Source organism: Tenrec ecaudatus, chromosome 9, assembly GCF_050624435.1.
Source record: "Tenrec ecaudatus isolate mTenEca1 chromosome 9, mTenEca1.hap1, whole genome shotgun sequence".
NCBI classification, from domain to species: domain Eukaryota; kingdom Metazoa; phylum Chordata; class Mammalia; order Afrosoricida; family Tenrecidae; genus Tenrec; species Tenrec ecaudatus.
Genome location: NC_134538.1, coordinates 104,028,858 through 104,043,460, shown reverse-complemented (window position 1 = coordinate 104,043,460; position 14,603 = coordinate 104,028,858). Strand labels below are relative to the sequence as shown.

The 14,603-nt window shown below is 38.2% G+C and overlaps 1 protein-coding gene across 1 annotated transcript in view; it reads left to right on the top strand.

Annotated features, from left to right (window-relative positions):
• Nucleotides 1-14,603, top strand: part of PPP1R9A (protein phosphatase 1 regulatory subunit 9A) — a 320,104-nt gene that overhangs the window by 221,978 nt on the left and 83,523 nt on the right. Inside the window, 2 exon segments of the mRNA XM_075558394.1 lie at nt 7,360-7,495; nt 12,320-12,385. Of these exon segments, the coding sequence (XP_075414509.1) occupies nt 7,360-7,495; nt 12,320-12,385 (202 nt within the window).

The window sequence follows — 14,603 nt, the reverse complement described above, 5'->3', positions numbered from 1 at the left end:
TTTTGATTTTTAGTTAGCAATGCAGAGAACTGACCTGCATTGTTCATCACTTCGTGCCTGTGTTCAAGTACTTGCTGTTGTGTAACAGATAATCCCAAAATTTAGTGGCTGGAAACAACAAACATGAATGATCGATGTAAATTTCTGTGAGTCAGGGCTTTTTGAGCAGTTTAACAGAATGGTTCTCTCAGGCTGCAATTCTAAGCCTTCTCATGACACCACTGAAGCAGAGTCTGGGTCTGAGTTCACTCGCTCGGTTCGTTGCAGACCTCAGACCAGCCACTTCCAAGCTCGTTTATGGAAGCATCTCCAAAGGCTGCCTCCCACCCTGGAAACGGACTTCGCTGGAGCAAATGATGCAAGAGGGAGGGCCTGAGGTTACCTCATCTCCATAGCGACGTCCATCACTTCAACTGCATTTGATCTTCTGCAATGAGAGCATTAAATGCAGCGCACACTCTCAAGGGGAGAGAATTATACAATCATGCAATCATTACAGGAGCCAGGCAGTATTGAGTCCATCTTGGAGAGGCTGCCTATCACAATAATGTTTAAGAATGAGTTAATAGATGGGTACTTGATTAGACTGACAGATACCTTAATGCGATCCCATAATATAATGTATTGCTTTAATGCTGAATACTCTTTCCTTAAGTACTCTGAGGACATATAATAAAGCTGACCAGAATGGTGTAATAGCTACAAAAAGTTTATTTGTATAGGATCCTACAGATTTTTACATAAATACTGAAAAATTTAAAGAAAGTATGGTAACAATTATAAAGCATTAGAAAGAGTGGTCTCTGGATTTAATAGTCATTTTAACCAAGGTAACTCACCCTACTTCAGATGAACATCAGTTATAAGAAGGTGCTAGAAAGGAAGTTTTGTTTCAATAGTCAGTGTAGGAAATTTCTAACAATTTATATATTTGTTTTTCAATGCCATTTGCATTAAACTATAAATGCTTCCCCAAAGCGCTCTTTTACCTATGATCATTAATTATCCTTTAACTGTGCTTATAACATTGAAATATAATGTAGGGAAAATCTTTTAAATTTGTATAATAAGATATACAGTTACTCACTAGGATTGAGCTCAGAGTTAGTTCATGTAGTGTGAAGAATGAGATCTTTTAACAGAAATCTTTAAAAGCACTGTGTTATCTTATGGTACAAGCTCATCATAATGGGAATGAGTCTTGTGTTTCTCTAATTGATATTATAAATAATAAATTATTGTTTATTAATATTGAATTCCTTTGGATTTATCATTCCAGATTTTTCATAGCCAATAAATATTTAAGTGAAAGAATGTTAAAGAATTGCTTGTATTAATGCTAATAACTAGCTTCTCTTAGACCCTTTCTCTTTACGGTCAGTTCATTTCCACATGGAGAATTTTCAAATTTTGAAATCAATAGAATATCATTTTGACTCATAATACTTTTATTACATATAATAAACATTTATTAAAAATTATATCTTAAAAAGATGATAAAATCATACTTTTTATATGTAAACCTTCAGATTATTCATACTGAACATGTGATAGATGTCTTAATGACTTTGACTTGGCAGACTGTAACTGTAACTTATAATTAATTGGCTTGTATTTGGCAGCTCACAGAAGAATTCAGCAGTCTAATCAGATGCGTGCCGGGTGGTCTAGTTGTCCAGACTTCAGGGGAACAGTGAGTGGACAGTGCAGTGTCTAATGACAGGTGAATAGCACAGGACAAACTTACTCAACTGTTTTAACCTACTGTCTGTTATCTTGGGTGGGAGAGTAGACAGGTTTTAGTGAATAAAATGCATTTAAATTGGTTTTTTTTAATCTTGGAAATAAGCCAAGATAAAAACAAATCCTAGTTGTAGATTTTAGGTCTAGTATTGCCATTCTTTGAAACCATAACTTAGAAGATGTTTAGTTTTCATTTAAATATCCATTCTGTTTGGGTGTGTGTTGCTACCTTTTTAATTAAAAAATTAAAAGAACACTTATTTACTGTTGAAGAAAAATAACTGAAAGTGACAAGAAAATATCTGTTTTTTCTTTTTTTTTTAATTCAAAGATCATTTTATTGGGGGCTCTTACAGCTCCTGTAACAATCCATACATCGAATGTATCAAGCATATTTGTACATTTGTTGCCATCATGATCTTCTAGACATTGACTTTCTACTTGAGCCCTTGCTCTCAGCTTCTCTTTCTTCACTTAAGGTTAGAAGCAAGTTGATGATAATAATGTCTAAGCCGAAAGTCTTAATTATGCAGAACTGGATTGTGGGAAATAAATATTCTCCAGTTATTTAAAGGACATTATTCATTATATTTTTGAAGGTTATAAAATTACATTTGAAGTATATAATTTCATATTTTTACATGTCAATGGGCAACTTAAAGTTTAGGAGCACTGTTTAGTAGAAATACTTTAAGTTCTTATGGTTGCCTCATAAAATCTAACTCGGTTTTTAAAACCAATGTAACCAAATAAGGCATCATTGAAATAAGTGTACAAAGTGTGCAACCTGTACTTGAAATACAGGACCTTATAGAAATAATAAAAACAATATATTACCTGGGCAATAACAATAGGAAACCTTTACAGAACACTTATTGGGCACTGGGATTTTGTACTATTTATTTATTACAGTTGCTATACCCATTTTATAAAGTAAGAAACTAAGGCATAAAAATAGCGATACAGTGCAATTTGAGGAGCAAGTAAATGATGCGTACAGTCTGGTCGGTCATCCTATCAATGCCGATTTCCTTTGAGAGATGCTTACAACCTTCAAGTTCTACAGCACATCCATAGTCTTTGAATTCATAATTGAAATAATAACCCTAAAATTGTCAGTTTTTACTCAGTTGTATGTAGATTAGCCATATAATTTGATAGAACATACGGATAGTTTTACAACTGACTAAACCCACAGGAGTACTTAGAAAGGGACTTTGATTTTCGCACATATTTTTGAAATGGGGTTTTTAATAATCTGTCAAACAATAATGATAGAGCCATAAAGGTCTTTCGAGCCTGTATTACATTTTAGTCTTTTATTAAGTCTTGAAGCAGATGAGGGTAAACATTAGCTTTCACATGAGGCCTAGAGAGTAATTGGATTTCACTTCTGTGTACTTTTCCTCAGGACCATACTGAGCAAGAGAGCGTTCTTGTTTTGCAAGTTCTGTGCTTGGAATGATCCTGGATGGGGGATCTTGTGTAGTGTTAATAGATCCAACAGGGGAGAGCACAACTACTCGGTCTGCGTTCTTAGGCTGGACTGTGAGTTGCCCCTCAAAACCTCCAGTCGCTCCCTGGGAGAAAGATGGTGGTGGGGGAGGGGGGGGTGTCTTGACTCCCGGAGACTCTGACAGAGTTGCAATCTCCAAACCCTGTGGGTTTGGTTCTAACCTGTTGTCCTGTAGTTCGAGACTGCCCCATGAATCAGAGTTGACTCAAGGACCCTGAATGAACGGTCATGGGAGCAGATCCCCAGCTCTCTCTGCCGCGGAGGAGCTGCTGGGTTCTAACAGCCCATGTTCCACAGCAGGGGATCCTGTACCATGGCCCGAGCGGGGCGCTCTCCTGTTGTCTCACACAGACACGGTCCCCTCCCCAACTGCCCGACTGAAGATGTGTGCTTTAACAATACGTTTGAAAGCTAAATATGTGAGCCAGAGATTATATTTCTTGAGAGGCATGGTCTACCTAATTCTGTGCAACCTCAAATCCTTTCTCTTTTTTCAGAGTAAAAAGTGATTCCACTAATGTTGTACAAAGAGTAGTCTGTGGACTACTCTTGTTGGTTCTAATTCAGAAAGCCCAGCTGTGAATTTTACAAATTGTGCTTTAGTGATTTAAAAGACTATTTTTAAAATGTAGTGTAGACTGCTAAACTTTTATTCAAATAACCATAAATCTATCTTTTAGTTTTGTTTCACAATAATTCCAGTTTGAAATATTATCAGTTTTGTGAATGGAAAGAAACTTCATATTATGATTGATTTTTATCTGTTGTATCATTATATCATGATAGAATTTGTTCTCCTAGAATTAATTCTATGCATCCTGAGTTGCACACCTGGGTAAGCACTGTACGACTACTCACCACAGTGTGGAAGAGTCAGGTCCACCCTGTGTGTCCTCGAAGACGGGGGTCGTGGTGTGCTTCCAAAGGCAAAGCCCAGAAAACCAATGGAGGAGCCGTCTACTCTGCACACACGGAGTTTCTCACAGCAACCCACTACGAACGCCTCTCGAATAGCAATTAAGGACAATCCTGCAGTTTGGTTTAGTTGTCATTTTATGCTTCTAAGTCTCTCGTACGATCTTCCTTAAAATGTATTTTTTTCATCTTTGGAATGGTTTCCACTCTTTGGCAAAGCACATCCAAATCACTTTTCCAAATCACATCCATCTCCCGGCCTTCATTCCCTTCAGAGTAATTTTAAACAGTTGTCTGGCACTGCCCATTCTTCAGGGAATGCTGTTGAACTAAAAATCTGACAGTGTCATTCTTGAATAAATTAAAAGAATTATGGCTTTAGTGAATCAATTCTAATTTACCTTATATATTGGACTTGGCTACTGTTTTCTATTAATACATATTTTATACATTACTAACTTCCTTCCGTTTCTTACCAACTTAATATTTTTAGGCAATTCAAAGAAAGACCATGGGCCAAACTAGACTTTTCTAAAATTATCATTGTAGCATATACATGTTCGAATTGCTTTATTTTGGTATGCCTACATCATCTCTCACTTTGAACTTTGAAGCAGAAAGAAAACAAGTTCAACGTAGTCATTATCTGACGAGATTAGTTTGTCAGGTTATAAAAATTTCGTGGCTCTTCAATCTTATAAACAAATGTGCCAAAGAAATTCAGTAGGGGTCACAAATAGTGTTTTCAACAAATGGCGTTGGAGGGTCGTTTCTCTCTTTGGGGAGAAAATGAAATGCCATCTCTTACCATACAACATATATAAAACTTGATTAGTAGTTACTGTTGGGTCCACGCAGACTGGTGGTGACTCCCATGTCAGAGTAGACTGGGGCTCCCGAAGGTTTTCAGAGATTGATGTTTGAGAAGTGGACTGCCGAGACATCATGCCACAGAGTGTGTTTAGGGGGCTCCAAGGTAAATGCTGAGTTTTGTATCCATTTGTATCACCCAGGGGCTAGAATATTCCAATTAAAAATTTTTTAAATGAATAGGATAAAATCTTAGCAATCTTAAAGCAGGCAAATTTTTTTAGATAGAAAACCAAATATTTACTTTTGAAAAGTGATAAACTGGGCTTCCTTGAGAGAAACAGGTAAGAAAGTGAAAACGCGAGCCACGGACTAGGCAAAGATCATGAAATCAATACGTGTGTGTGCGTGCCTCATATAGGAAGGCGCTTCAAGACATTCGGAGAAAAATCCCATCATCTTTGAAATCCATTGTTTCATATGCTTTCGAAAACACCCTTGTATAGACAAGGGTTTATATTTAGACTATATAAAGAACCCTCTCGATTTGGTAATAAACCCTGTAATCTTTAGAAAATGGGCAAAAGATTTGCAAAGATTATATTTCACAGAATATCTAAGAATGGCCAATGTGCACATGAAACGATTGATGAAAACGTTGTCTATCTTGATTAATGTGGTGATTGTCGGCGCACTTACTTTACGCTTGCCGTTTCTGATCAATGAGGATGAAGCCTGTACATAAATCCCGTGATACTTGATCCCCCAGGTAAATATCGAGATGCCAAGGGAAACCCTAAGTATACTTTCAAAGCTAAATCCTGCTTGGAAGGATTTTTGTAAAAATCTTTGTAAAATTAAATTTCTTTGAACTTTTTCATACATTTCTTTTTTTTTCAATTCTCAATGCCTGTAGCATGTTTATTTAAAAACTGGTAGAAATATTAATAAATGATGAGTGTGATGTCTTCTGTTATGCAAATTTGGGTTATGTTATCCACATTACCTTGCAAAACTTTCTCTACAGTCATATGTGAATTGTTTTCCTAAACAAGTGAAAAACAAAACAACTCATTTTATGCTTAGAAATGTCACTTGTTTCTTAAAGTTCTTTGGGTAATTTTTAAAAGCTAGTGTTTGTCTTTTCTTTTTTTTTAAACGTTTTATTAGGGGCTCATACAACTCTTATCACAACCCATACATATACATACATCAATTGTATAAAGCACATCTGTACATTCTTTGCCCTAATCATCTTTTTTTTTTCCTTTTCTTTTTTTACATTTTATTAGGGGCTCATACAACTCTTAGCACAATCCATACATACACATACATCAATTGTATAAAGCACATCCGCACATTCCCTGCCCCAATCATTCTCCAAGCATTTGCTCTCCACTTAAGCCCTTTGCATCAGGTCTTCTTTTTTTTCCCTCCCTCCCCCTCCCCCCTCCCTCATGTGCCCTTGGTAATTTATACATTGTTATTTTGTCATATCTTGCCCTATCCGGAGTCTCCCTTCCCCTATACATTTCTACAGAGAATGCTGCAATATTTCATTTTAAATGTTTTTGAATATAGCAACTTACCTTGTAGGAAATCAAATATGGAAGAATTAGGAGATGAAACGGAATCACATTCAAAGCGATGTGGTGCTTGTACCACTCCCTCATTGTCATTCAGTCGGTGCCAACTCGTAGCAACCTGTGGGACAGGGCAGAGCTGCCCCTGTGAGTTGCTCCAACCGTACCTGTTCATTGACGGGAGTAGAAAGCCCACCTTTCTCTAGGAGCGGCTGCAGGTTTTGAACTGCTGGCCTTGCTGTGAGCAGCACAACTTGTTCGTTATTAGTTGGCTTTCATGTCAAAATGTGTGAAGTACTTAGAATGGCTTAATCCGTGGTCCCGTAGTCTCCCAGAGGGAGGATTCGGTTCGACTTCCGCTCGGTGGCCTGGTGGCTGTCGGTGAGTGATGCCCCGCCAATGCCAAGGCTGCCCGCCGTGCCCGGGGACGCTCACACGTTGGCTCAGAGTCGGAACTAGCGGGTGTGACTTGTTCTTCCTCGCTTTGTTCCTTGTGGCCTGGAAAATGACCATCGTGGTTTCGCCTTGCTGACGTGGCCACGGCCCTGGCCCGCAGGTCCTCCCGTGCTGGTGCCGCAGCCCTGACCTTGTTGTCCTCGCTGTGCCATCCCTGACACTGCTACTGTTGTGAAAGGGGCGACCCTGAAGCTCTGCTCGCACCAGGCACGCCATGGCGGTGTGGCAGTGGGGTGTGCTTGTGTGTGCGTGTGTGTGTGTGCGTGCGTGACACGGGGTACAGCCCTCGTTTTCCTGGGCGGCTCACGAGATTCATGCCCTTGACCCTCTCCGCAGGTTCGTGATCGGGCGGGAAAAGCCCGGGCATGTGAGCGAGGTGGCCCAGCTGATCAGCCAGACCCTGGAGCAGGAGAGGCGGCAACGCGAGCTGCTGGAGCGCCACTACGCGCAGTACGACGCGGACGACGACGAGGTACGCGCGCCCGCTGGACAGACACACACCGTCCACCTCCCCCGGCCCCCGGCTGGACCGCCTGGCGGGTTCAGAGAGCGCTGCTGTGGGAAAAGTGGGTTGGGTCTGCATTTAGAGCGCCACACAAACGACATATATTCTTTGTTTCATATTAGCTTATGCATAAAATAATAACAATATCCGGTTTACAGCCTGGAGATTTTAAAGTCAAATACAATAAGACTTTGGGCACGCTAATATAAAGAAATTCATAGACACACAAAAATGTGAAGAACAGCTGCCTTTGAGGGCTGGCACTAGGTGAATGTCTTCCCCTGCTTTGTGATTTTTCTATTAAAAATGCTTTTCTACAATAATCATGTAATTCCCTCTCCCAAAAACTCAGTAAACATTTTAAGTGAAGAAAAACCAAAGCCCATACATTCATACACACAGAAAAGTATCAAAGTGCTTCCAGGGTTTCTTTTCCCCTGGGAAAGAGAAAGTTTTTTGGGTCTGCTTCCTGTGACCTGGCTAACATAACACAGAGCAAAGACTGTCTCCAGCAGCACATGTTCACAGAGTGGACACAGGTTGGAATGAGCGTGCGTCCTGCGCTCTGTACAAGATCAAGGGAATGAGGGGAAGCGAATCCCCAAGTGAAGACGGCTCTCTGGAACGCTTGTAGACTGTGATAGAACCCAGATGCCGGTTGATTTCTGATGCACATGCCAAATATACATGGCTAGCATGGAACAGCATGTCTTATTATAAACATGTTTAAGCATGCACATGTTTCATATTGGTATGTCAAAAGACCCATCAACAATTTAATTGCAGCATTTCATTTTTCATAAACATAATAAATATTTAAGTAAAACAAATGCAGACCCTCTGCGGTAACTTCACATGATGAACAGCCACAGATCTGTATATATTATTTTCTAGACCTTTTTGGGTTTGTAGCTAGGGCAATAGCAGAGATTACTAAGCATACATTCAAACATTTTAAAAATCTACTTTTAGCCTGAAATATTTTAACCTAATTATTAAGTTTTCACATGTGTGTAGTATAAAAGTGTCTTCTCTATTTTTTATAGTAGAAAATGAAATGTGACACATTTAATTTCGATCCAGGAGTTATGAAATCCCTTTACATGAATGACTGGGTTACTAAGAATTCAAGTTACTTGCTAGGATTTTTCAGTGGAAGAATTCATTTGAAATAGCGAGTATTTTCTCATTAGACTGACATATATGAAAAATGTTAGCTTGAATTTTGAAACTACAAAAGGAACTTTTTTCCTGAAATATTTGAACTTACATTGGTACTCAGTGTTCATTGTCTACGATGGTATTTTGTGTTTTCTCAGAGAAGAGACCTGTCTTGCGCTGACTGTGAGCCATATGTAAGACTACAGCATCATCTATATGAATTTGTTTTGTTTTTTTAAAAAACTGTCTCACCTCCTCACTCTCCTGGAAAGGTTTTGTAGCAGAGTGCGAGGGTAGCATGGGGATATCAAGTGGTGGAAAATGAGGGGGCAAGCTTTCTAGTCTCTTCCTCAGTGGCCTTGGAGTTAAAGAGCTGGGAAGGGCCTGGGCCTGGTTCTCTAAGTTCCTCCCTAGGGCCCCACATTCCCTGACTCGGAGCTCCGGTGTCACGTCCAAGGAAGACAGCAGCGCTAAGACAGTTGGTGCGGTGTCCAAAGTGAAACTTTCAGATGAAAATATCATATGCTTCTCTCTAGTTATGCTGAGAAATAGAGTCTATTTATCCCTGAAAAATGTCAATACGAGCTACCACAATTTGGAAATTAAATTATTTAGACTTGGTAGCACATCACTGCCCTCCCCCTGAAAACATAGGAAGATTGCCTGTGAGATTTTGTTTGTTTACCTGTTTCTCTAAGGAAAGCAGAGCTGAATGTCACGTAAACAGATCTTTTCCAGGTAAGGAGAGTAAATAAACACTCAGTGCCAGACACTTTGCAAGAATCCTTTCCTACATGATCTCGGTTTCTCTGTATAGCAACTTCAAGAGATTCCCCGCCTCCTTCCTCTAAAATTCAGAAACGGCCGTGTTCCCCAGTGGTAGCTAGTGTTGGCCAGGTTGGAACTGGGATAATAGGGTTTCCCCGTGGCCCAGACTTTTTCTAACACCTGGTGCTGTTTTGGAATGGAGTGGAGGGTATGCTCCTGATGACTCTATTGGGGCTCTCAGTGACTAGTCACTAGAGATGTTGGAAGGAGACTTCCTGTTCTAGGGGATGGAGTTTCTCAGAATGGTTAGCTTCTGTGATTCTGTAGTCCTGATTAGGAGAATCTGACTGTGTTATGATTCCCCCCTCCCCATAAGCAATCCATAGGTATCATGTTTATAGAGCTTAAGGGGAAGAATCATTGAATTAACATATTTCACCCAAAAATTAGTTTAGCTTTAAGTAAAATGGTTTCTTTTTTCTGCAAGCTGTGGGAGTTGAGCCCTTGCCAGTGTGATCCTCAGAGTAGTCCTTGAATTCTTGGAAAACTCAAGAAACTTTTTCTTTATATCTATCTTGCACCCATCTCTCTGACTTGTATTTTATGTCCCCCCCTTTTATTGGTCTCACCACAATATATCTCAATTAAAACATGTCCCCGTAAAGTGAACCATTGTTTTTCAACCCATAGGAGAATTGGAAGCTGTACACATAATGAAAATCCACTCCAGTGTCAAGGCATTAATGCATTTACTTGATGCAAATTTATTTTTCTTTATGAAAGCTAACAAATCTTATTAAATTGATGGATTTGAATATTATATCTCTATTATCTATTGTTAATACAAAGTACAATGTCTGAAAGGCATAAAGGACATGAGAAGAATCAGCACTAAAGATCCATGGATGAATAGTCCTTGAATAATTGAGTTAATTGTGTATATAATTTAACAATGTATCGATTGTCATATATTTGTTAGAACAAACCCAGAATATATGAAATCAATGACTTGGTTTCTATTTTTCTTATAATTTACAGAAACAGCTTGTAATTTCAAAATTAAAATCATTTCTATTTAATGACATTCCTTGAACCGAGAAACACCTTTAAATTAGATGTAGCATAACTAAATACATCCAACTAATTTCTAGAGCCAGCATTGAGATCAACATTGTCTGCTGAACGATAGATGGTCTCTATCTTTGATTCTAATTTGGAATTTGCTACATTCACAGATTAAAATTGCTGTCTTGAATTAAGTAGGACAAATATTGCAATGTAAGACATAAATCTCCAAGTTGTAAAAGTATAGTAGCCTTATATTAGAGCCACATTTAAAAATGAGAAATTATGCACTGCATACATAACATACATGTTTAGAGAGTCATATGTATATGTTTTAATGCTTTAGGAAATAATTATAAGTCATAGTCTAATATAATTTAAATATGTAAATAATGTATAAACTCAATTTAGATTTCTACGTTTTCTTCAACCACATATTTAAACTAAAAGATTTTAAATTAAGAGGCCAATTCAGTTTTAATTTACCTCCATTTTTCTATTCATCCTTGTTTAAAAACACAGCAAAAACTTGAAGTGGCTACCCTGCAGTTCTGTAGACAAAAGGGCAAGATCCTATAAAGAAGAAAGGTATAAATTTGAAGAATTTAAAAACCGTTACTATAGATCTGGATATATCTTCAATAGTATCATTTCTGGATTTAGTAGAATTATTGTTTGCCCTCCCCCCTCCTGTCCTTCCTTCCCTGAAAGATGACACAGAGGATTTGAATATCCCCCCGCCCCCAGACAGTGAACATCCTCCCACAAACTCTAGGGATACGGTAAAATATTCAACAAGATTTTCATTTTCCCTAATAAAGATAACATTCCATCATATTTTCCAACTCTCAGTGTGTTTAGGCTACAATAGAGGGGTAAGGTAATCGTGATATTCGTTTTGTAGCAGGCAGGGCATATTTGTATCGTGCGGCTATCTGTTTCTACTGAAGGTCTTTATGCAATCTGAAATGGCGTGGACTCAGACTGAACTGGAGCATGGTGCAGCTCCACGTGCTTAAAGTAGGACGTGATTAGCGTCATTGCAATCACAATGAGCCATGTTACAGGCACTTTAAAAAATATGAGTCCTTTTCTAAATATTCTTTAAAAACACATGGTTATTAAATTTTAAGATTTTAAACTAAAGATGGCATTTTAAAGGCTGTTCAGGCAGTAGTGCATAACAAGTTTATCATTACCCCATGCACTGAGGCCCCTCCCCAACTATATCACACAATCTAATTGGCTCATGTTTTGCTTTTGTTACTGAAAATTGATAACCTGAAAACATTAGCATTTTTAGATGGTTTTAAACTCGCGAATACAGTTTAGAGCAGCAACCTGTATGGGTGAGTGTTTTGATTGCTTATATTGATATGACAATGAGAGACAGAAATAATGAAGACTATGATTTACGCAGGTACTAAAAAGTGTATGAAAATATAATTTCCATGTGAAAAAGCCTGAAAGGGATAACACTAAACTTGACTCATACTGTTTGCTGTTCCTGGTTAGAAAACATGTCATAGTTGGACAAGAGAATACAATCATGATTGAATAATGTGAATTGCCTTTATACTGTGCTGGTAGCACTGAGTAACTTAGAGGAGAGGCATTCTTATCACGGTAGAGCAATCTCCTCTTGGTGCTCAGCAGTGTGTGTTACAGCAAGCAATGGATCGTCAGCCGTGGATCAGCAGTGTGTGTTACAGCAAGCAGTGTGCTGTCTGCCTACCCTTGGGTTGCTCGTTGTAGGTGTGGGAAAACTTTCTTTAATTTTGTTGTCAACTGTTTTAGAACACTGTGCCCGAATTGCAAGGAGTCTCTGGCAACTTCAATAACAATAACAACTGTTTCCTTAAGGTTTGTTTTATGGGAGGAAAGAATGCTAATCTGTACCTTCTTGCTTCGTGTGTGTGGAATTAAATATTCTCTTTGTCTTATTAACTAGCTCTATGTGCTGAAAAGCTTCTCTAGAGCCGTGCGTTTCGTATGCTATTAGTGTGAAAATAATACTTATAAAAATAATATTTCATTCTGAAATAGAGCACTTATTTTACCCCCAGGGTCTGCAGTTTAACTCGCTTTCTTATGCCTAACTGTGGATGTTTTTAACTGCTAACACTTAAACTTTTTGTGTTTCCAATTAAATAAGAAAAAGCTACCTACACCAAGGCAAGATGATGCGTGTTCAATACAATGTCATTTACATTGTCTTAAATACAGTGAGATATTTTGATGCAAAGTTCTTAGTTTTTAAATAAAAAGCTAAATGTTAAAAGGCTAAATGTGTGTATCGTTCAGCTGTAGAAGTAACAATTTTTATGATATTTATATGGCATATACATAAAATGTCAAAATAAATTTTTCCCTTTAAAACACAAAATCCTAATTTTCTGCCAACCAGATAATTGAGCTTAAAATGGGCAACAAGTATGTTTAGAAGGGATATTGACCTACGGTGGTTAGACAATCCTGACAACTAAGAGAAATGAAAAACCTTTTTAATGGCGAATTTAAAAGATCAACTCAAATTGAAGTCTGTGAACACTGATATTTAAAATTATTAAATTTAATTTAAATCCCCTGTATGTAAAGCCAGAAAATATGAAATGCATATTTCATCCCTTGAAAACATTTGGTACTTTGTAAATAGTGACTCACACTGTCATGACTTCTTTTTAGTCATAAATGGATGGTGCTGCCATAGAAACAGAAAAGTCAAAATGGCTTAAGTGAATTCAAGGTCAATAGCTTCTCCTTCCCAATCTATTAACTTAGAAATACTCTACAATCGTGGAAATACATTTTCAAAAAGTTTCAGCATAGTTTTCATGTGAAGTAATAACTCAATTGTGACTTGCCCAAGGACTGATGTATTCAGACTATCTTATAGCCAGGCCTCATCACGACTATTTATTTTCAACTGGCAGTGATACTAAAAAGGGTGTTATAAAAGTATTATAATGGATTTCTGCAAACCCAATGCTGAAAGAAATTTAAAATATGTATTTCTGGTGAAAGTATATGTAGCAAAACTAGGTTCCCATTCAGCAAGTTGGACGCGTACTGCTTAGTCCTGCTCCTTATCTTCTTTCGTTTCAGTGTCAACATTCTCATTATTTCCTTTCTCTTTCTTCCGCGCTGATTTAGTCTCACTGTCCCCTAAACTTCTCATTTAGGCTTCAAATCCACTGTTGTCCATTTTCAGTCCCATCTGGATACTTTTTAAAAGGGCACAATTGTCAAATGTAAAATTCTTTCCATTTTGAGTTAACCTGTTACTAAATAAAAGATGATTTCGGGACATAGTTTCTGTTCAATCTTGGCCACACCTCAGTGTGAATGTGTCCGGGAGGTCTAGTTCTTCGAGAGTTTGAAGTTCTGCTCTGTCTTTCCTTCTTTCTGACATGACCCATCCACTTTGGACCCTATCAGAACCTTCGATAATGGTCTGGTCTTGTCTCCTTCTCGTTATTTCTTGTCTCAGGGCAGGAGAGCCCATGGTTCTAGGGCCCATTTAGTCCTGTCAATCAGTACCTTCTCTGATCCTTGGAATCTCTTCATTCAGTTTTGGCCTGAAATGAGTAGAGATCAATAGTTGTGCCTGATTCCTCACAAATTCTTTAAGGCTCCACATAATACTTACCAAATTGCCATGTAGAACATGAACTTAACTGCCATGTAGACCGTGAACTTTTTCAATTGTTATGCTAATTGACTGAATTGTCTTCTGAAACCATACTTTCAAGTCTTCCTGAAGGGCATGTTAAGCATTATTTTATCGAGGTAAAATTTACATAGTGCGTGCAGTTTCAGAGCAGGCCACGTGATTTCCCTCAGACCTTAACTGTAGAATTGGAGAACTGCCACCATCACCCACACTTTCGACTCCTACAAGTTTACACAGAATTCAGTGTTCTGACATGCTCAGATTCACTGATGGAGCTCGCCAAAAGCTGTTTTACTCATGGTTATAGTTTATTACAACAAGAGATACAGATAAAAGTCAGCCAAGGGAAGACCTACATGGACCAACGTCCGGAAAGTTTCCAACATGGAGCTTCTTGTTATTTTCTCA